We start from the raw sequence: 21,505 nt of genomic DNA, 5'->3' as shown, positions 1-21,505 counted from the left end.
CGTTTCAAAATTTACAGAACTTATTTTTTGGTGTCAAATAGCATATGCATAAAGTCTGAACAAAATCTAAATGTAAACAAAACAATGAATTACCCAAAGTTTATCTAACTCTAACCGCTAGTACTATATGACAGGAGAGTCAGGAGATTAAGCATGGTCTGGGGTGCAATGTGCACTGACCCTCAAAATGCCTCGTTTTAGTTTAAGTTGTTTTAAATTGGTATAATTAGGGGGGCAGTGGCATAAAAGCTAATGATTGCTGGTTCCATTCCCTGAACCAGAAGTAAACAAATGAACTAGGAAGTGAATGACAGTCATCCTTACCTCAGTACCTGCCTCTGAAGTGTCTTTGAGTAAGGGAGTTAAGTATACTGTAAGTAGTTAGTGATTGAATGACATGTTATTGATTGTTAAAGGGAAAACTAGACATCACACTCATGACAACTCAACAGAGTATATTAAAGCCATGTTTAAATTACTCTGTGCTTGCTACCCAAATGCATTAGTTTTATTTTCCACAACTTCGTTTGAGTGCCTAAATTCTTGATGGGAAAATTATGCACAATATAATGCCACAAAAGATCCTACAATGGAACAAAGAATGCAGCATTCATAGTATGCGGTATGTACACACAGTATATAGCATGCTTCTTTCTGCTAAAATCTCAGTTTAGTGCTTAATAGTCAATAATTTACTCTATATTGTTTACTATAGTGCTTATGATGTACTGTAGGAATAGTCAGTGAGTGATCAGGGGAGAGATTTTGTACACTGGCAACCATTATCAGAAATAAATGTCAGTGCATACAAAGCTCATCACATTTGTCCTCCTTTTCGTCCCACCAAAAGATGTTCCCCTCATCAATGTTGCAGTCTAATGGCAACAAATTACTTTTACTTACTAAAGTGCAGTGGTGGAGTGTAACTAACTACATTTACTCAAGTACTGTATTTAAGTAAAATGTTGAGGTATTTCCATTTTCTGCTACTTTATACTTCTACTCCACTACATTTTAAACGGAAATGATGTACTTTTTACTCCACTACGTTTATTTGATACCTTTAGTTACTTTGCAGATTCAGATGAATACAAAATACAATCAACAAATAATTCATTCATATTATGATGGATAAAGATAAGACTTAATTGATCCCATGGGGGAAATGCACAAGCTACGGCGGTATATAGACTAGTAAAAAAATAAGCTGCAACATTAAAGTAATGTACATATTAATGCATCAATAATTATACTCAATAATATAATAAACATTATTCTGAAAATGGGCCTTTCTGCATAATGAACGAGGTCTTTTACTTGGAACAGAGTATTTCTACACTGTGGTACTGCTACTTTTACTTAAGTACAGGATCTGTACTTCTTCCACCACTGCTAAAGTGAAGAAGCATGTGTTCCCTGTGCAGGCAGCTCCGGAGTCTCTTGCCAAGCCTTGCCGATTGCTTTTATGCAGATATAAAAGAAACACTCCCAGATACCAATGTACTTAAAAATGTTTATTAGTTTTAAAAAGTCTTGAAAAACCAGTATGAACAAGCACTTCCCCTTATAAAAGCACTTGCTAAAATGCAAAAAAAAAAAAAAATCCCCTGTACACTGACCCCAGCAACATAACAGTAGAGGGCAGTTCTACAGCTCTGAACCACTTTTAACAAGAGGAAGGGTAACGTCTTCTTTAAACACAAACATCAGTGCGAACCAAAAAAATGCTTTGTTTGTTTTCACAGACACAGTAAAGAGAACCTACAACATAAATAAACATTTGTCTAAATTGTTCAATATTAAATTATACTCAAAAGAGAGATTATATATTACATTGATATAATCTGCTTTTACAGAAATTAAAGTTTTCTAAAATGTGTAAAACTGTCAAATCAAATGCTGCTGCTATTGCTGCGTTTGTAATATATCATGACATTAACATTAAACCATATCATTATGGATAGTCTCATTTCCACATTTTAAAGTGTGTGCAAATATTTTCTGGGATAGTTTTCTGCCAAAATCCAGTTCTGAAAGAGTTTTGAATCGGAGTTTTGTTACATGTTCTCATTATTCACCTAGTAATGTATATGATACGTGGTAATATGCTATGAAACATATGCTACAAAACATCATAACAGTGCAAGTCAGATTATTGTGAATTCACAAGATTGAATGGTTTGCAAGGTTACATCTTCTGTACAAACAACACACTTTAAATAAATAGTAAAAACGAAAAACAGAACGATGCCTCCATAAAAAAAACTTTTTTTACCTGTTGGGTTTACAAAATCATCAACAATGAAAACAAAGAAATCCTTAACATTGTCCTGATAAAGAACTGTTTAACTGAATATATTTGTTATGGCTGTTATTAAACATAACTAAGTATGTCACCCGAGATCTTAGTGCAGGCTATAGTTAAAAGTTAGTCTTTGGTATGGACATAAGGCTCAGAAGCCAAAACCCTCAGAAAGGACTTGTGAGTTTCATCTCATCTGTGGATGCATGACTTCTTTACACACAGGTAATCATCAGTGTAAAACAAGACATTCACATTTGATCAGTGATTAGCTGTTAGACCTGTTGATTGAAATCCTTGGGCCATGTGCAGTGAAACCTGTTCCTTCAACATCCAAACCAAACACAGTGCATTTATGCAAAGAAACACAAGTTCTACAGATTGTCAGTGCCGTATGAAAACAAACTTGTTCAAGTTCTTTTGAAATAGTGTTCATATCTGCTCAATTTCATCTACCTAGTCCATATTATGTTCACTCAATATAATTTCCACACAATACAAATAATGCATTTTCTGAGTGCTAAGGAAAATGGCTATCATAATGTTCCATAATTCTTCTTTTATATAAGAATCATACTTTAAAAGTGCAGAAACCCACATTCACGGGGTTTAGTTTGATTCTTAGGTAAATGGTTTCTATTATAAATGATTTCCCTTTTTATCTAACAGTGGTTAAGAGTTAAGCCCTCATCTTTCACTGCTTGTTTTTCTAATATATCTATGGATTTAACAATTAATAAAGACATATTGTGCATGTAAATTAAAGGGCTTCATTAGTGCTTCTACAACTTTAAGTTATGACTACACAAGACTTTTTTTCAAACTTTTGCAAAATGTGGCTTGAAAAACAAAACAAAGTGCAAAAGAGGCCTACTTATATTATGGATATCATCTTCAAGCTGTCTGAGGTCTATATTGAAACAGTTGTTTGATTCTGGGGATGATTAAGAGATGAAAGGTTGACTTGACTCTTTAAATCGATTGGCTCATTCTGAGAGGCACAAAGTCTGTGATGATTGTCAGGAAGGCCTTATATAAAAGAATAACATCTCAAAGCTTGAAAATGTGGATCTGAAAACCAGATAAATGGACAGTTTAGACATTTATCACTTTTACGATTTAGTATTTAAGTATTAACGGATACTCTTCATGTATTCCATCAGAGTGAACCATCATTAATAGAAGTAACACTACTGCGTTATTATTTTAAATTCATCCACATCCTGTTATATGCTCCATGCCAACTCTAGCAAATTGTAAGAATATATTACATAGATTTTATATGGATGAAATTGGTTAGATGTTTCTATCACAACATTATATTTCTATACACTGAGTGTACACTTTGAAACATGTCTTGTTGTAAATATCTTTTTCAGCTAAGGACAATGCACTTAAAACCAGACTGACACCTAAAGCTCCTGCAAAGATAACTTGTAATACTTCCAGTTTTTTTTCTCAGTGAATCTACATCGCACACAAGTGTTTCAATTATGACATATTATTAGGTCAGCAGTAAATATATTTAGTCATTTTTTTCCCTTATGCTTTAGTTAGATAATGCCTGTAGTTAAAAGATTTAGACACAATGATGAAAGAAATAATTTTGTAAAAGGCGTATTACTAATAATGTTTCATTTCTTTACACTAAGAAATCCATGGCTCTGTTATGATTTATTCACTGACTTTTCAGTAAAATATTGAACATAAAAAAAGTTTTTTTGTTCAGTAACCTTTTTTTACTTGTTGGAAATGCTCTTGATCAAACAACGTGAGGCGATGTCCTCTGATTAAAGGGAAATGACCAGCATTTTAATCAGAGGGTTGCAGCATCATTGCATTTCAGCCTGGCACTTGACACACTGGACAAACCTCAATGTGTCCAGTGTTGCATTATAAAGTGTAAATGCCTGAAAATAAATAAAACAAACGGCAACCACATGTGAACATGTTCAACATGACTATAAAAAAAAAAACTCTATTCTCACCCCATCAACCCAACAGTTGGATGATCTTTGCTTTCGAGCCAGTCAAGTCCACTTGAATGTGCCGTCTCGCTGGTCATTTGCTGAAACAGCGCATCATTCACCAACTCATCCGCAGCAGCATTTTGATATTGCCCTTGCTGCTGGTTGGGGTCAAACAGAAGGTCTGTGTCCAATGCGTTAAGGTCATTGATGCTACTGGAGAGCTCCGATGCCATTCTGATTTCACATGGGAAATCTGCCGCACCTGTAGTGAGCTCTGACACCTGGTCCATGAGCTGACTGCCAGCAGTAAGGCTGTTGTCTGTCAGGAGGTCTTTCACAGTGTTGCTGAAATCCAACTGCTGCTGTAGTTCTTCTTGATGCTGCTGTGAGCTCAAAGTTAGCAACATAGCCTGCGCCTGTTGTCGATGCTGCTCTCTAGAAGCTGACTGTACTCGGCTGTCACCTGCTGTGAGAATCACTTGTTTATTGATAGTATTTCCGATGAGGTAATTTGGCCTCTGCAACTTGCATGTGCTTTTGGAGTCCGAGGTCATCAGGCTGAGGTGGTTGTCACTGCAGGAGAGGTTTGGGTCAGACTCGAGGATCTGGGTGAGGTTCATGCGCGCAGTATAGCTGGAGGGTAAATTATTAATGCCCAGACCCCGAATAGTGTCGTCATGGTCCCCATCCAGCTTGCTCAAAAGGACATTGGTGATGTTTTTGCTGTTGCATTGTAGGCCCGACGTGGGCCGGACCTCAGTTTGCATCATGATGTTGAGCGGCACAGAATGGCTCCTCTGAGCCATGCTGCTCACCCCAACATTTGTCTGGCTGTTCACAAAGATGTTTAACATCTCAGGCATGACAGGAGAGTTAAAGGGAGACACTACTGAACGAGGGATATGGGGAAGGTTCCCTGTGTTTCCACTCAAGTTCCTCTGATGCACGGCGGGGCTTACACTGCGACATCGAAAGGTTGTAGTAGGCGTGTTGGTGGCTTTATTATCCAGAGGGGCAGGCACAGCAAAGCCCTCCTGCTTGGCCGTGTTAGTCATGCTGGCTACCTGCTGCTGCACGGGCGAGATGGGAGTCAAGCGGCCAAAATGGCTATCATGGTGCCGTGTATGAGGGACGGCAAAGGCGTGAGGCTTTTGAAAATGATCACCTATCAGGCCTTGATAGCTTGGGAGGATTCCAATTCCACCGTTTGACTTGTTTAGGCTCCCGCTGCTGCTGTTGTAACTGTTATTCATCCACTCCAGCCTGGTCTTGTCTGGGTGGGTGGCCATCGGTCTCTGCATGGGCTTAACCGGGCTGCTGGAAACGGTGCTGCCGTCATGGAAACCAGTGATGCTGGAATTGATGGGTGTAAATGCAAACGGGTTTCTGCACTCCACTGGACTGGGAGGCACAGTGCTGCTGCAGTTGGAGTGTGGAGTACCAACTGGGGTGTGACGACTGCTTCCCAGTGCGCTGTCCACTGGGGTTGTGGAGGCGATGCGGGAGAAGGGGCTCTCTCTGGCGAGGCCTTGGGCTCCTCCCATCATTTCCGACGTGGGTGTGGGTGTCGGTGTTGGCGTTTGCATCGGGTTGCTGTGGCTGTTTGCAGCATGATAGAAAGCAGTCATGGTCTGATTGGTAGACATTATGTTGTCCGGCATCGTAGCCTGTTGGCTTTGCATTGTGACACAGTCTCCAAACTCCTGCAGGTTGTTGAATTTCATCTGCTCCTCCATCTGCACCAGCTCCTCCACAATGCTGTCCTGAGTCACATCATCATCAAAGGGAAAGTAATCCATATCAGTCTGCATAGGGAGCTGGCTCAACGATGAAGCTTGATTCATAAAGTGTTCAGTAACAGGATTGGACTGAGTGTAGGTATGTTGTTGAGGGTCCAGGCTCCCTGTGGCTGAACTCCTAACATCACTCACACCTGAATGTGTTTGGAGGCCAGGGTTATTAGGTATGGCATGCACGTTAGCCATTGTGTGCCCCTGCCGTTGTTGTATTAATGCTTGAGTAAGTGAGGGGCTAGTTTCCATAACAGTGGAAAGGTCTTTCCTCTGCATTGAGCTCTGTGTTTTGGCAACAGAGAAGAAGTCACTGGCTCTGAAAGAAGAAGTCCAGTGTGCGTGGACTGGAAGAGAGTTCATTTTCATCTCTACCTCCCTGGTAGCTGGTGCACTTTCAGGTCTAGTTGGAGCTCCTGGCCTGAGGATGTTCCCAACCATGTTTCTAATCCCATATCCAAGACCAGCAGCGCCCTCTAGCTCTGACTGCTGGGGCATAAAAACCCTTTTGATTGGAGAAAGGTCTGGACTGAGGCCTGAACGTTTCCTGGGGCTCTTAGTGGACAAGAAACCTTCCTTTGCTGCAGTTACACTGCTGCTTTTCACAAAAGAAGGTGTTCTGCTGGTGTTCAGTAAAGAAACAGCGCTGGTATTCTGAGTGCAGGGAGTTAAGTGCATAGTGCTTGTATTATTAGCGCCGTTATTGCAGTTTTGGACAGCTGTCACAGTGTTAGGGCTTGAAGAGGACTTTCCGTTACAGTTAGTCATGGATGTCTCCTCTAGACCCAGGAAGCCTTTAGACTGAGGTATGGGCACACTGGCAGCCCTCTGTAAAGCCCCTCCAATCCTATTTGCCATTGGTTCTTGAGTGAAAACTAGAGTGCCAGGATTTTGCATTTGGCTGTTTTTATGTATAGCTTCAACTTCCATTTCAACATCGATGGTATGATTGTTAGTAGTCTGCCCAGGCCTTGCCACCGGGGTCAGAATGGGGACTTCAGAGGTACTCATAATGCTTTGATTGGAACTGAAGTTTTCTGCAACTGCAGAACTACTAATGCCTGCAGATGCCGGCCGCAGAGGGGCTTTTGTGAAGGAAGTGGTGGTATTGCTGCTATTGGGTGCAAGAGATATGGCTGTCATCTTGACCAAACTGACTGGGCTGACATGGCATGTAGTCATCACGGTCTTAACAGGGCTGTTGCCAATGATCATGGTGGAGGGCGAGCGCAAGGTGATAGCACTCGTTGCCGCAGGTTTGGGCAGGATTTGCGCATAGCGCTGCCGAGCAGTGCGTTCTCCCACTGGACTGGCTAGAATATTTTGTGGGGTTTTGGGGCTCTGTTTCACTGCCTGAAGTGGCTGGGTCACCATTTGGAAGTTAATAGGCAGCATTTTGCTCTCTACTGTTCCCATTGGACTGGGGGACATCAGCTGCCTGCTTCTCTGTACCTGCAGAGAGGAAAGGTCAATCAGAAAGTGGAACAACTGAATTCTACATGATAATCAGAAGGTTTGAATCCAAAATGTAATGTTCTGAGTTCTTATAATTTAACTGTCATTACCTACAAGGAGATTACTGTTTGCTGTTATACAGTTTTGTTGCCATAAATGTAGTTGTGAAACTAAAGGTTCTCTTGAATATCAGGCTTATGAAACCATCAAGGGGGCAGGCCATGTATTATTCTCAGGACAGGCTGGGCTATTCAGGAATATCATCTTTCATATTAGAAATATGTTAAAAAAAATTGTACTGCATCAAAGTTTCAAAACAATGGATGATCGACACCTAAAGTGACATAATATTGTGGTTATCATAAAGATGTTGACGGGGTGTTATATATTTTTTTTTATTTATTTATTTTTATTTTAACTTTATTTAACCAGGAAGAGACTCATTGAGATTAAAAATCTCTTTTTCAAGAGTATCCTGGCGAAGACAGGCAGCAGTACAACCACACATACAGTAAATACAAACACAAAATATGCAAAAACACCAAAAAACATAAAACAACTGACATAGCAAATCTTTCAATGTCAACCACAATCCTAAACACATCAGGCAAAACATCTGCAGCCAGATGTGGCTGCCTCCAAGTCAATCATCATCCTCTTAAAAGTGACCAATGAGACCAACTCAGTAAGTTTCATGGATTTCTGTAACTTGTTCCAGGCAGAGGAAGAGAGCAACAAACTTAAAGGCCTTTTTCCAGCTTCATCTAACCTTGGAACAGACAGAAGGAAAAGATCCTGGGAACGAAGATTGTAAGTCCCGGTACTATTTACACTGATATAGGTCAGAAGGTAGGATGGAAGGAGACCTAAAATAGCTTTGTATATGAAGGTATGCCAATGTTGAAGTCTCCGTGTTGATAGAGAAGGCCATCCAACACGTTCAAACAGTTCACAATGGTGAGTGAGGGCTTTCATACCAGTGATGAACCTCAGAGCTCCATGGTATACAGTGTCCAGTGCATGTAAACTTTGAGATGAAGCATGCATGTATAAAACATCACCAAAGTCAAGCACAGACATAAAAGTGGCAGCGACCAGCCTCTTTCTAGATTCGAATGAAAGGCAGAGTTTAAGTTTTAATCTTTTTGCTAGCTGCTGAGATATATTATACATCTCGGTGTGGCAAAATACAGTCTATGTTTAGTTTTAGTTTGAATGGAGACACAGGACCATTTTCTTTTTTTGTTTAAAGTACATAGATGTGTGTTTTGGTTTCTAAATGTCTAAATATATGAAAACAGGTTATGTGACATTCATTGGGGTACAAAGATGGGTTTACATGTTTTGTTGAATGTAAGTGGATAATACATTAATATGTAAGTTTATGACTGCAGTCAAATAAATTCTGTTAAGTTCTGACTAATCATTTTTAGTTTTTTCCTAAAAATGGCAGCATTACACTCATAATTGAACAACATTACTCACATTGATGTAACGAATATGATTGACTAACTGTTTAACAGTAGTCCGTGTTATTAGACAGAAAATTAGGTGTCATTTTAAAGGTGTGCTTTTGTATGTATTGTGAATACAATAGATGGGACAAAATTACACACACCAGTTTAATCTACATTGAGAGTGCTGCTTTCTCACCGTGATGGGGCTCTGGACAGCAGCGACCATGATGCCTATGGTTGGCTGAGGTGACGGAGGGGTGGGGCTGGCACAAGGCACACTGTCATCTGCCCTGTTGGTTTGTCCCTCTCCAGGTAAAGGAGAGTGCAGCTTCTGTTCTTGTTGTTTCCTCTGGATCTTCCTCTGGAGCTGCTGCTTTGCATCCACAGAAGGTGAGGACAGTGTCGTCACATGAGGCTGGAAGGATTGAGCCTCAGCAGTGGGGACAAACGCTGAGACCATCTGTGGAGGCTTAACCTCTAAAGAAAGGAAACAGGGGAGATTAGATTTGCATCATGATACTGTTATTAGTAAAATAAATGATCAAAAATGCATCCCCTTCTTGCCAACCCTTTTGATTTTCCTGTCCCTCTTCCTGCTGTTCTCTGGAGCTTCAATTCACCCGATTTCTACATGATGAAATTTCAAAACATGCCCATCCACTTTATTTTTTTAAGATAATTTTTTTTGGGGCATTTCCGCTTTTATTGGACAGGACAGCTAGGTGAGAAAGGGGAGAGAGAGGGTGAAGACATGCAGGAAATTGCCACAGGTCGGACTCGAACCCTAGACATCTGCGTTGAGGCATAAACGTCTATGTATATGTGCGCCTGCTCTACCAACTGAGCCAACCCGGCCACCCATCCATTTTATTTATTTAGAAATAGCCTTGTGTCACTGCTGTTTGAATGTTTTGTTCCTCACAATCATTTGTGTCTGAAGAGAGAGAGAGACAGAGAGGACCAGGCAGGCACAGGCATACAGGCATGCACGCATGCACACAGGTGGCTGATAGCGGAGGTAAAAGTCTCTGTCGTGCTTATACATTTTGAAAAAGGGCAACGGCCAAAAGAGAAACACCAACACTGACGTCATCACACTCACTCTACCAATGGTGGATTTCATTACTAAGCCAGTCTAGTCCAGCCAAAATCAATCAGACTGGAATAAAAGAGCAGTAACAGGCAGCTGCCACCAGATGCCACTGTTGACCTGTTTTAACATGGGCGACATGACCCCGACTTTGACTGTGTCTGACCTGTTGCTGTGCCGGTCATAATGGTGAGAGCTGCCAGAGACTTGTTGCTGATGTAGTGGCTGTCGATTAGGAAGCGAGCCAATTCTTCTACGGCATCAAACTGGCGTTTCAGCACCTTTTGGGCCCACTCACACACCAGATCACAGGCTGCAAATCGCACGTCCTCCTTTATGCTGCTAAGCTGGCCCGGTGACTCGAGGACATCACACTGGAGCTACACACAAAGATATGTGGTTATATATATATATATATATATATATATATATATATATATATATATATATATATATATATATATATATATATATATATATACTGCATGATAGGACGGTGACAAAAATGGGGTTAAAGCGATAAGGAAGATGTACATTTGCTTACCTCATCCCCTGTTTTATGGAGGTCCAGAGTGGGTAAAGATGGCATGTGAACAAAGAGCCTCTTCCTCAGTCCACTATAGCAATATGTAAGCTGATGTTAAGATCAAAAACACGTGATTCCAGAAAATTAACATATGCTGTCAATACACAGTAAAATATAGTGCGTGGTCCATGTAACGCTTATCAGTTACATTTTCCATGTAAGAAATTGATATTAGAAAAACTGTATTTTTCATTTGTCAGATCAATATATAATTAAGATTTTAGAAATTAATTCAATGTTTATCTTGGGCCTGTTAGATAGAAAACCAAAATCTGAAAATAAGAATAATAAAAATTGAACATGCAATTGAATATTCAAGTGTTTGCCTTAGTAAAACTATTTTAATTTAAAAATGTGTTTAATATGCTGATATTGAACCAATATTTTACAGATTCCTTGGACATCAGCAGTTTGCTAATATAAGTTCAAAGCAAACTCCCTTTAACAGGTTTTTTTCCCACATCATAACCCATAACATGTAAGACCTATGATTTCACCTTAGAGAAAAATAATTTAATTAAACTGAAGAACCATTGATCAATTAATCAAGTTGTGCACTTTGAAGTCATCAGCAAAATAGAAAAAAACGAATCACAATTGCGTCATAAAGGTCAAGATCACGGTGCCTCTCCCGAGAGGCTCTGTATTATGCTTCTGCTTCCGAGGCAGAGGGGGACTTTATTTCATTTCACATCTATATTTAGAGAGCCTATGAACTGCTACAGCAGATGGTCTGTGACAAGAGACAGAGGCCAGACAGTGAAGGATATTTTGATTTTCCTCTCATGCCAAGTCGACGCGCCTTCATGTTCGGGAAGACATTTTTCATCATTTTTCCAAAGTCCGCAGCACTCAGTGGGTGGTAGTTCAGATTGTCACAGAAGCTCCTGAAATGACATAAAGGACAGAATAAATGTAATTAAGAATAATCATGAATCAAAATCATGTCAACACAGCAGATTATTTTCTTAGAATCCTTAATGTTTGCATCCCTGTCAATGTGACGTGATAAAAGTCTCTAAAGTTAAAAAGTATTTTTTTTTTTCTATTCTAAAACTTAATGCTTCCGTCATGGTGTGATAATTATGGTCATCACAATTAAAGCTGCTCTAATAAATGTTTTTATATGGAGAAAAAAATGACTTATATATGATAATGATATAATGTCAATCGTCAATGGTAGTGATGAACTGACAAAGAATTATCATCTAACTCTGCAGTTTCCCCCAGCACACTACCTGCTCAGCACCAAAGGGCAGACAAAGTTAGAGACTAGCTGGTGAACATAGTGTAGCATTTAGCAGCTAAAGAGCCAGATACACAATACATGCGCTATATCAACTTGACAATTGATAATGTCAATGTTATGTTTAAGATAACGGTATAAAATGTAAGTTAAGTGTGTAGAATTTTGCATCAGTAGAGTTGTAACTAAACTCTAAATGAAATCCATATCTGACATTCTTGTATTGTGGTGCATTCTGCATCCTCTCCATTCCCATCTAACATAAAGGGGGTAATCTTCAAATGTCTCTTTCATGCCATTTTAACCCTGAAGCTGACTTAGTATAGACAGTATACGTTGCAAGAAAGTTTTTAAAAAATGGGACTGTTTCTTTATACAAAACAAAATGTTTTTAATGTTTTGTAGTGAAGTACGTAACGTGTTTTTAAAGCCTTTTCACGTGTCTATCCTAAAGGCGCCAATATTTCTGGAGGGCACTGTATTTCTGATCTAGTAGAGTTAAAAAGACAGTTACATAACACTGTCAGAGCATTTCAATGGCTGTCTCAGACTTTCCATTCTAATATTACCACCACATGCTCTGTGATTCCCATGCCTGCTGCATCTATTTATACTGACGCTTTAGCCGGCAGTAATTTAGAGGAGAAAGAATCTCGAACATTAGTATCTGTTGTGTATTTAAAAGGTGATCACCAATGATACATATTCAAATACAAAGTGACGTCTATATATGTAAGTAAAATAATCAGATTTATTCTCTGAGTTATATATTTTTATGTGTTGAATAGAAATTATATCAGAGTAACAATGAAGTTTCTGCTTTCGACTCGACTCTGTCTGTCTGTACCTACTTGTATTCATCATAGACCTCCTGTTTGGGAAGAGACGTCTCTGGGTATTCCTCTAAATGATGGCGGATCCAGTTGAACGCATGCATCTGCTGTGTGCGGCTTGATGACAGGGCGCTCTGGTCACTGAGAAAAGATGTGGATCATTGATTGATTGACAAATGACAAAACAAAAGAACAATACTCTGCTCACTCAAGTTCTGAGAAATCATCCTCACCAAAGCTAATCTAGTCCGTTTGTGTGTGTGTGTGTGTGTGTGTGTGTGTGTGTGTGTGTGTGTGTGTGTGTGCGTCTATTATTATTATTTTACTTTTTTCCTATATCATTCATAATACACTTTTTTAACACAATAATAAACAGAAATGTATGCCACTATCAATGATATAAATACTTAAAGCATGTGTATTCTTACCTTTTATCAATGCTACTGCTTGGACCAGCAGGCAACTTAAGGTAGAGGTAGAGTTTTTCAATGTCTGAGAACTTCTCCACATCTTGCTGTAAAATAAAAAGGGGGCCAAAAAATGATTTAGTTTTAATATTTGACCTTCCTATTCATCAGCATAACATAGATTCCTGCCATGGTTTTTAAAGTGCTCATATTATGCTCATTTTCAGGTTCATAATTGTATTTAGAGGTTGTACCAGAATAGGTTTACATGGTTTAATTTTCATAAAACACCATATTTTTGTTGTACTGCACATTGCTGCAGCTCCTCTTTTCACCCTGTGTGTTGAGCTCTCTGTTTTAGCTACAGAGTGAGACATCTCACTTCTGTTCCATCTTTGTTGGGAGTCGCACATGCGCAGTAGCTAGGTCAGCACTACAAGCCAGTCAGAAGCAGAGTAGGAGGGCATGCCACGCTAGGCGAGCATTATAAGGTGTGTTACAAAGTCACACACGTTCGTCACGGAAGTAAAGGCTGGACTACAATAGAGCAGTTTGGAGCAGTTTGTGAACAGTGTTTTCTGTTGGAGATGGTACGTTCCTTTGGGGTGGACTTTGGGCTTTTTCACTTTGTAAACCGATTACATGCACAAAAAAGGTATATAACACAATAAAGGAAAGGGAAAAAGCCAAAAAGCATAATATGAGCACTTTAAAGAAGAGGTAGTCCTGTTACACCTGCAGAGCAGATAGTTTATACGTTCGGTCAGTCGGTCCACCTTTGTAGTAACAAACATACAAAGGCTTGTCCAACACAATCAACTAAAATTTAACAATGTGCTTCACTGGATGAATATTAAACATTTAATCAAAGTCCAACTCGGTTATAATATATACCCGACTGTAGATAAAATCAACTTAATGGAATAAAGGGGAAACATCTAGATTTGTAAATCAGGAAAGCAGAGGAACCATTTTCATCTTTTGTTGGGGTCATGGATGCAGCTCTGCAGATCAGCCTTCCCTCCAAAAAGGTTAATTATTAGCTTTAAGAAAGCATATGGGGTGTCCTCTTAGCCTCGGAATCTGAGATGTGTGCTAACTAAACGTCCTTGGCACGCTCCTAACTATGTTCTTCAAAGGGAAAAAGAAACATGATAGCGTGAAGAAGGCGCAGTTTAAATTCTGCTAGTTTAATTGGTAGCAGACAACAGTGTTCTACACCAAGCAATACTCCAACCCTGTAGTGAAGTGAATTGAGTGAGTGAACTGGGAGGGAAGGGAATTTAGTAACTATACTATAAAACGTATTCACCCCCTTCCCACACTTTTCTTGATTGGAGAGATGGTGCATACAACTTTCAAACGGGTGCTTCCCCAGATGCCAGGAGAGAGGCAAAAAGCCACTTAAACAAAAAACTTAGATGACATCTCAGCTATTGTTTTCCAGAAGGCATGTGGAAGACTCTGAAGTCAGCTAGAAGAAGCATCTGATGAGACCAAAATTGAGCTTTTTGTCCATCATGTTTGGTGTAAGCCAAATACTGCATATCGTAAGGCATGGCAATTTTATTTTATAGCACATTTCAGCAAAACGGCAATTCAAAGTGCTTTACATAAAACATTAAAAAGCAAAAAAAACGAAACATATCTTCCCCACAGTGAAAGAGCAAGGAGCACAAACAAAGTTTTACTCTTGACTTTAAACCTAGCGGTGTAGACATGCAAAGCATTAATATGCTGCATTCATACAGCTGTACAGTTGAGACACACACGCCTGTGCACATACAGTCTAAATGGCTGCAGACAGACACAGAGAGACAGACGGGCTTCTGCAGATCAGGGGTGCTTGTAAGGTGAACTTGAATCCTCTGCTGTTAACCCTTCACCCCAGACAGCTCGCTGCTAGACACACATCCACATACTGCCAACACACTCATTCACCCTTTTAATTGGGTCCGCCACCTTTTCTGATTAACTTCTTAGTTAGGGAACCATAGCTCTCCCAAGGAATACAGGTATATACACATAATCCTCAAAAATAATCACAGACATTTTTAAACTAGCCAATAACAGTGGCAATTTGTACTCCTGCTAAAACCTTGTTGTGCCTTTTTTAGTACTACTTCCTGCTCTGTTGACTTGAATTGGCAGTCAATGTCTATATGTGACTGTGTCATCAGCTCTGCACAGTGAAGTCCTATCCAACCTTTAACTCACTTTAGCTTGAAACAAAGATGTTACCTGAAAGCGAATGCATTTGCACTGCAGTGTACATTTTTAGGAGTGGATAGTTCATTTGCACAGTTCACACTTATTGTGTGCAGTTTTGTGCACTATGAAGTAGTAATTCCTGAGAGAAGAAACTGACACAAACTGTGGGTTTGTCATCTAAGGCAAGAGCGAGGAGGGATCAGGAGGAAGGGTGGAGGATGACAAGACAAAGTTAAACAAGGTTAAAAGAGATTTTTATCTTTCTTTTTTTGAAAGGCATGACAGGGATAAGGGTAGAAGAACCACTCTGTATTAACAACTACATGACATCACACATTATATATGGAGTATTACATGACAACCAAAGACCCGGCCGGCTTCTACTAGCCTTGCCTCCACAATGAATCTTTTGAATAGAGTGTTTCTTTAGAAGCTGGAACATGATACTGAGTAATTGTAGTTCTAAGTTAAATGGTATCTACAACTGCACAATTCATCATAACGTCAGCAAAGAAATAACAATTATTTCTCTATTATTCAACATGAATCCTAAAGCTTCCATGAAGCTCACACTCTCGGGAGGAGCCGCATGTTATTTTCAAAAAACAAATTACTCATATTGTTCTTAAATAGCAACTATGCTGGCACGTACAATACTAGATACCAATTCAGCGTACAGTAAAGTACGACATTAGCTGGTTCTTAGTGGTACTAGCCTTCTCTATATAGCAGCTTATGAAATCTACAACAGAGCATCACACAAAACCACTAAAGTAGAGTCAATACAACCTTGGTCACAATATCAAACCATAATTCATGATAATTAAATACACCGTAAATATCTAAAGCCCAGTATAAATTATTTTTTTTTTGCCCCACAAACAGCGGGGCTGCTTGAGCTGGATTTTCAACAACGATTGGCCACATAAACAGTTATAGATATTCAAGTATAGATAGTCAATTATAGATACTCATGGTGCCCAGAGGAGGTGTCCTTTAACATGTACACAAGAAGAAATGTCAACAGGCTGATTGCCATGCAATTGACTGAGCCCAGTAGAGCTGTAATATATATATTATAAATATTTTGGTTATCGATGAATCGTTTCAGTCCTTTTTTAAGAAACATTGCAAATATTTGCTGGTTCCAGCTTCTCACTTAGCTGCTTGTTTTTCTCAACTATTATGATATGATATGATATAATGGGTTTTATACAGGACGATGGGTAAAACAAGCCATCACAGGACATCACTTTGGGCTCTGCAGAGTTGTGATGTGTGTTTTTCACTACTTTTGATGTTTCGTGGACCAAAGAATTAATCGGCAGATTAATTTATAATGACAATAATTGCTAGAGCTCAGTCATTCTTTCAAAGCTTGACCTTTTCTGTTTTTGGCACTAGCGCCACCTTCAGGTCAAAATAATAAATTTGCTTCACACATGTAGCTTTTCATTTAACAACCCCATGGCCTTTCTTTTAGCATCACTCTCAAGACATATTTAAAATGTTGCCATTGATTAATAACAAAAAAGGTTTCATTAAAATTGTTATTTGGAGGTTAAAACACGTCAAGTAAGGATACTCACCAGGATGTTTTCCACTTTTGATTGAACAGATTTGCTGCAAAACAGAGACAAAGTATAAATTAGTATGAAGCTGGTGTAACATGAGCGCTTGTGTCTAAAGTGTATTTATTTATAAAGCAGAGGAATGTTTGGTATTTGACGACCCTCCCTTCAGCATCTCTCAGGTCATGTATCCCACCACCAGGAACACATGTTGTCATGTATAAAAAGAGAGAGAGAGAGACAGAGAGAGAGAGAGAGAGAGAGAGAGAGAGAGAGAGAGAGAGAGAGAGAGAGAGACAGTCACTGTGGTAACATTGTCTCTGACAGAAGAACACAGTTATTCACTTGCAGTCACTGACGAAATCTAACTGTACGTCTGTTTTATCACATTTCAATTAAACCTTGATGGAAGACGTTATGTTAAATCACATTTTAAGAAAAGCAGATGTTTCATTGTTATTCCCGATATTATCCAATTAGCTAACCACTATTTTTACAGCACGAACTACACAGCCCTATGCAAGAGCACTTATTTATGCAAAAAAACTGTATTAGAAGACAGATTTAAACCAATGAGAGTCAAACCAGATGCATTAATATAACTTCTCCAGGTCTAATTCTTAATCTTCAGACAGGTCAGGCTGTTGTTGACTGTGAGACAGAAGGTAGGGCACATTTAAAGACTTTTACTCAACGACACAAGGGCAGGTCAGAATCAGGAGATCCTCTAAGCCATGACAAGAACAGTTCACTTTAATTCACTGTTACTAGGGAGCGAAGGATCATTTCCCAGTGCTGACGCCCTGAATGACACTTGAGGCATTGAACTGATAGAAAAAGAACAAGAGATCCTTCAAATCATACTGTGTATAATATCCAGGTGTAATTCAGTCGCGGATTGGGTGGCTTGATTGAAAGCCAACAGGAACAGAAGCACTTCACTAGTATAGACTATCACTGCATATTAAGACAGAGTAAAGGTATAGTTAAATGAACCTGCTGACCCTGAGTAAGAAGCCTCACTCTACTGGGAACCACTTAGACAGATGCTCAAGTCAACATCAATATTTATGCTCTAAACCTCTTAAAAGGTTAAAGCTTTAAGGAGCAGGACAAATATTCAATATCCCCTTTGTCAGCATAGCGACGTGTTTCTGTTGAGGTTTTCCTACAGACGTTTCACCTCTGAACTGTCGTGTTTTGTGGTAGTTCAGCCTTTTGACATTTTATGGCTGTTTGACATTTAAAGTGCTCATATTATGCTCATTTTCAGGTTCATAATTGTATTTAGAGGTTGTACAAGGATAGGTTTACATGGTTTAATTTTCATAAAACACCATATTTTTGTTGTACTGCACATTGCTGCAGCTCCTCTTTTCACCCTGTGTGCTGAGCTCTCTGTTTTAGCTACAGAGTGAGGCATCTCACTTCTGTTCCATCTTTGTTGGGAGTCGCACATGCACAGTACCTAGGTAAGGACTACCAGCCAGTCAGAAGCAGAGTATGAGGGCATGCCACGCTAGGCGAGCATCATAAGGTGTGTTACAAAGTGACGCACGGTCGTCACGGAAGTAAAGGCTGGACTACAATAGAGCAGTTTGGAGCAGTTTGTGAACAGTGTTTTCTGTTGGAGATGGTACGTTCCTTTGGGGTGGACTACATGTGGGATTACATGCACAAAAAAGATATATAACACAATAAAGGTAAGGGAAAAAGCCAAAAAGTATAATATGAGCACTTTAAATTATAGTATGTGAGTTCATTCACATTCAGAAACAAAAGGGGTATTTTCAGACAAAACACAACCTTAAATAACAACAACCACAGACAACAAACACCATTAATTGTTAAAAAATGTAGGTACTCTTTTCAATATAAAATAGCTTTACCCTGACACTTCTCTCTATCTTTTAGGGTATCTCACAGCAGACTGACAGACAGACTCATTTACTGCTGTATTATAAGGAGCTGCTAAACAGACTGGCAGCTCTATGCATTCATTTTGTTTTAATACATTTCACTTTTACACAAGACTTTGATTCAGTGATTTTGTTATGCGAATAGCCAATAGGTGTCAGTTCTCCTTATTTCAAAGTGGTAATTTCATACTTCAAAGTAACTTACAGTCAGGTGATTCTGTCTGGTTTATTCTTTGGAAATAGTTATTTGTAGCCTAAAACCAGGAAAAGACATCTGAGTTCAGTGAGCTCTTTTAAATAAACTTGTGTGAAAAATAATTTGGATAATGTCATGTCCATGTCTGGTATGTGTGAGCAGTTTTCAAAAACAGATCTTGGTGATAAACATGTCATTATACTTGTGTTGCAAGGGTTAAGTACAGCTACATAACTTGAAACTAATGTTGAGTCTATTCACCCACTGCCTCAGGAGCTACATACTGGAACTGCTGGTTCACAGCATGTTTTGATGAAGGAAATAGAGGGAACTAGGGAATATAGATGGCTACTATTGCGACAACACCTTCAACTGACCAGTAAACAAGCAGGAGATGAGGAGGAGGGTATGAGGTGAAGGAAAGGGTGAACTACCGCCATGTTGCCTTTACTTAAGTAAAAGTAGCAATACTCGATTATAAGTAAAAGTCCTGCAAAAGTCAGAGATAATTATTACTGGTGCATTAAAGTGTAAGCAGCATTTTATATTGAGGTTGAGCTCATTCCAACTACTAAATACAATGTTGGGTAGTTTAATGTATAGGGATGCATCATCATGTTTTATAAGCTGATCATCTTTTATATGTAAAATATTTATCTGCAGACTAACTGGTGACTATAGCTGTCAAATAAGTGCAGTCAGTGTAGTAAAAAGTACAATGTTTTCTGGCGAGGTGTGGTTTGAGTAGCAGTAAAGAAGCTAAGAAGTTAATTACAAGTATCTTAACACTGTACTGTACCTGAGTAAATACACTTAGTTACATTCCACCACTGTCCATATCAACACCTGACCCTAAAAGATATGGGTACGTATTGATCCCAAGACGATCTTTAGAGTTTAGTCTGTCAGCCTTCACAACCAGCCCATACAATCCTGGAACAGACACTTACAAACAGCTACTGGTCACAGTTAAAGGACAACCCTGTCCAACAATATAAATCAGACATAGTTCCATAATACTGCAGTTCAGCTTTCAGTAAAAAACAAAACTCACCTGGACGCACTTAAACAAAAGCTTAACATGCCCATTGCCCACAGTCACTGACAGCATTGAAATGCGACTAAGTACATTTACTGTAGTACTGTACGTGGTACTTGTACTGTGAGTACTTCCATTTAATACACTCACACTTTTATTTAACAGTTACTTTGCAGAGTCATATTTTACATATAATACATATGATCGCCTCATAAAATATGATGCATTGTTGTAGATTAACAAAAGGTAAACCTGGCTCCACCTTCAGCAACAATAACAGTAGGCTATGCTACTTACATATTGCATCAGTAATCCAGTATAATAATATACTATTTAATAATACTCACAAGGGGCCTGTCTGCTAATTGAATACTGTTTACTTTTAATGAAGTACATTGTGGTATTGCTACTTTTACTGAATTAAAGGGTGTGAACACTACTTCCACCCCTGGGTGCTGACTTTATGAACAAGAACAATGAAAAGACTCCGTTTAAATTTGATATTTGATAAACTTCTTTTCCCTTCAAGCATCAAAGTATGCACAGTAGTATGTGAACACCTCCTCACCAGATGGAGTTCTTGATCCTGAGCTGCAGAGCACTGGCCTCAGCGCCCTGCAGCCCGGTGAGCAGGCCGGGCAGGCTCCTAGCCCCGCGGTCCGGCTGCTGCTGCTGGGGGTCCTCCTCGGCCATCACCGTGGGCCTCGGGACGAGTCTCGACTGGATTGAACAGGAGGCGTGGACGGGTGTACTCGGGTTAAACAACGTGGACCGGAGATCGTTGCGATGCTAACGGGACAGCAGCGCGCCCTGTTGTTTTTGTTGCCACCCAGACCTCCTCCGACATCGCTCGCTTCAAGTCCCAACACTTGGTGAATTAAAGACGCTGTGCAACAAAACTACGTGTCGCTGTCAAACACGACTTGATGCATGGATATAAATAAAGGCGCGTGTAAACAGTACATGGACAGCTGCAAAACAACTAGCTAGTCCTCCGGCGTGCTGGCTGTGACACTCCGTATGTGCCCCTCACGTTATGGGATTTCTTTGCATGTGCATCGTGAGTAGTAGCTGTTGGGCAAACGCATGCGCACCAAGACCCCCAGCATGAAAAACAACATGTAAGCAGAAGACGTTACTGAGCACGAGTATGAATAGAGAAGCTGTATGAATGTGAATTTAAGTATGGATATCATTATAATAGTGGGATATAACTAAGTACATTTACTCAAGTACTGTACTTAAGTACAAATTTGAGGTACTTACTTTACTTCTGAGTCTTTTCTTTTCATGCCACTTTCTACTTCTACTCCACTACATTTCAGAGAGAAATGTTGTACATTTTACTTTGACAGCTTTAGTTACTAGTTACTTTTACAAATTAAGATTTTTGCACACAAAACACATGTAGGTAGGCTAGTTCATAAAATACG

General features: G+C 39.5%; 1 protein-coding gene across 1 annotated transcript; it reads right to left on the bottom strand.

Moving 5' to 3' along the window:
• Positions 1 to 1,499: 1,499 nt before the first annotated feature.
• Positions 1,500 to 21,111, bottom strand: LOC144517281 (DNA-binding protein RFX7-like). Its single transcript, XM_078249306.1, has 9 exons — positions 20,641 to 21,111; positions 16,937 to 16,970; positions 13,158 to 13,243; positions 12,748 to 12,870; positions 11,421 to 11,537; positions 10,609 to 10,693; positions 10,231 to 10,444; positions 9,171 to 9,451; positions 1,500 to 7,514 (listed from the first exon to the last, which is right to left on the bottom strand). Exons 1-9 carry the CDS (start codon positions 20,763 to 20,765, stop codon positions 4,287 to 4,289), a joined length of 4,293 nt encoding a protein of 1,430 aa, XP_078105432.1. The 5' UTR covers positions 20,766 to 21,111; the 3' UTR covers positions 1,500 to 4,286.
• Between the last annotated feature and the right edge of the window lie 394 nt (positions 21,112 to 21,505).

Source organism: Sander vitreus, chromosome 1, assembly GCF_031162955.1.
Source record: "Sander vitreus isolate 19-12246 chromosome 1, sanVit1, whole genome shotgun sequence".
In the NCBI taxonomy this organism is placed as follows: Eukaryota; Metazoa; Chordata; class Actinopteri; order Perciformes; family Percidae; genus Sander; species Sander vitreus.
This window is presented reverse-complemented; position numbering and strand designations above follow the sequence as displayed.